At 54.4% G+C, this 1,686-nt stretch overlaps 2 protein-coding genes across 2 annotated transcripts in view; one reads left to right on the forward strand and one right to left on the reverse strand.

Annotated features, from left to right (window-relative positions):
* VDBG_04666 (succinate dehydrogenase flavoprotein subunit) overlaps positions 1–120 on the forward strand; it is a gene marked incomplete at both ends in the record, with an annotated part of 2,774 nt that extends 2,654 nt beyond the window's left edge. The window contains one exon of the mRNA XM_003005014.1: positions 16–120. Coding sequence (XP_003005060.1) covers positions 16–120 — 105 coding nt within the window. The remainder of the gene's footprint in view (positions 1–15) is intronic.
* A 719-nt stretch (positions 121–839) lies between these two features.
* The window catches only part of VDBG_04667 (PX domain-containing protein), a gene marked incomplete at both ends in the record, with an annotated part of 3,186 nt that continues 2,339 nt past the window's right edge, over positions 840–1,686 (reverse strand). The window contains 2 exons of the mRNA XM_003005015.1: positions 840–1,490; positions 1,619–1,649. Of these exons, the coding sequence (XP_003005061.1) occupies positions 840–1,490; positions 1,619–1,649 (682 nt within the window). The remainder of the gene's footprint in view (positions 1,491–1,618; positions 1,650–1,686) is intronic.

Below are 1,686 nucleotides of genomic sequence, written 5' to 3' on the forward strand. Positions count from 1 at the left end.
TTCCTGTCCTTCCAGAAGGAGCCCCACGGCAAGGTCGACCTCGGCTACCGCCGCGTCATCGCCACGACGCTCGACGAGAACGAGTGCAAGGCCGTGCCGCCGTTCAAGCGTGTGTACTAAAGTGGAACGCGCGCGGTCGCGTCCGAATGGGTCGGCAAGGAAGCACGAAAGGCTGTTGAGACACAGGCTAAGAAATCCCCGACCCTGTTAGGGGGGCCATTCTTGATACCACGAGAGCAAGAGAGAGAGAGAGAAAGCAGCGGATGAGAGAAAGAAGAGGACGCGTGCAAGAGAAGGACGTAACGTGGCTGTCGTGGTGGGCCTGGGCTGCCGGCGGGGCACGTGTACCTTAGGTTTTTCGCATTGGGTTTGGTGTTGAAGTGTACAAGCAAGAGAATCAAGGTTTTTAGACGTAATGTGGTTTCACTCCAAGGCGACGTGTGATCTTTTTTTTTTGGCCATGTCGACGCGTAAGGTGTTCATATTGATGTCCGAAGATGGATTCCTGTCACGAGCCTCTCGTCAGCAGCAACATGTCTTGTCCTATTGGTTGTCTTGCTGGATTCAGTCTATATGACGGAGTTTGAGCCGCGACAGAACTCACCGGGACCTCAAAAGCAGGAGCTCATTCAAATCTACCGACTTGTTTCTCCTGATATTGCGTCTACTACTCAATCGCCTTTCTACTGTTATTTTTCGACATACATGTCTAGTGAGCGTGTCACGAACGCATTTACGAGCTCGTTTGTAGAATGTCTGTTTGGTGTTGCGACCGGATAGCCTGGATATAATTCCGCATTACTCATTCAGCCCTCCCGAGTCTATTGCCTGTTCGCCGCTCACTCGGCCAGCGTCTCCCTCAGCATGACCAGGAAGTTCTCCTTCAGCTTGAGCACTTCCGTCACATGCGGCTTCGTCGGCTCGCCGGCGCTGCGTCGCAGCCTGTCCCGCCTCTTCGCCCGACGCTGGCGTTCTGCTGCTATAGGGTCAAGCTGATCCTCCTGTTCCGCATCCTCTTCGTCCTCCGTGTCGTCGTCGTACGCCATGTCCTCAAGATCCATCTGGTCGAGCCCAAAGTCAGAAGATTTGAAGGCGCCTCCGGGGATGAGGTCCGCCTGGCCCTGACCTCCGCCCTCGGCCGCCATCTTCTGTCGCGTCTTATCGTGGTGCCACTTCTTCCTGGCCTCCTGCCACGCGATGAGCTCGTTGACCTCTTGAATGACCTTCTCCTTGTCAATCACGCCAGCGGAGACGCCGCCCTCGAATAGCGCATTGATGTTCAGAGTTCCGTTCTTGGGTCCAGTTCGGAGGAATTCCAGAATGCCCTCGATCCAGCCCATGAGCTGGTCAAACAGGCCGTTGTCATGCGTATGGACCTCATGAACAAACTTGTAAAAGTTGTGCTCGTGGCGTGCACAGAGGTCGATGAAGCCCTGGACCGTTTGGTTGGGATCAGCCGACGCGTCCTGCTCCTGGCACTTTTCAACCACCTGTAAATCTTGTCAGCATCGCAACTCGACGTTACACCGGAGAATGGTTGTCACCTGTATCATGTCATCGATGAATACAGCAAAGTCCGTCACACTTGAGTACACATTAGCAGACTGTAGACTCTGACCAGCGGCTCGTAAAAGATGGTGAACAGGTCCCTGAACAGTTGAAGAGTGACGGGCTCTTCGATGGAGC

Source organism: Verticillium alfalfae, genomic scaffold, assembly GCF_000150825.1.
Source record: "Verticillium alfalfae VaMs.102 supercont1.5 genomic scaffold, whole genome shotgun sequence".
Classification (NCBI taxonomy): Eukaryota; Fungi; Ascomycota; class Sordariomycetes; order Glomerellales; family Plectosphaerellaceae; genus Verticillium; species Verticillium alfalfae.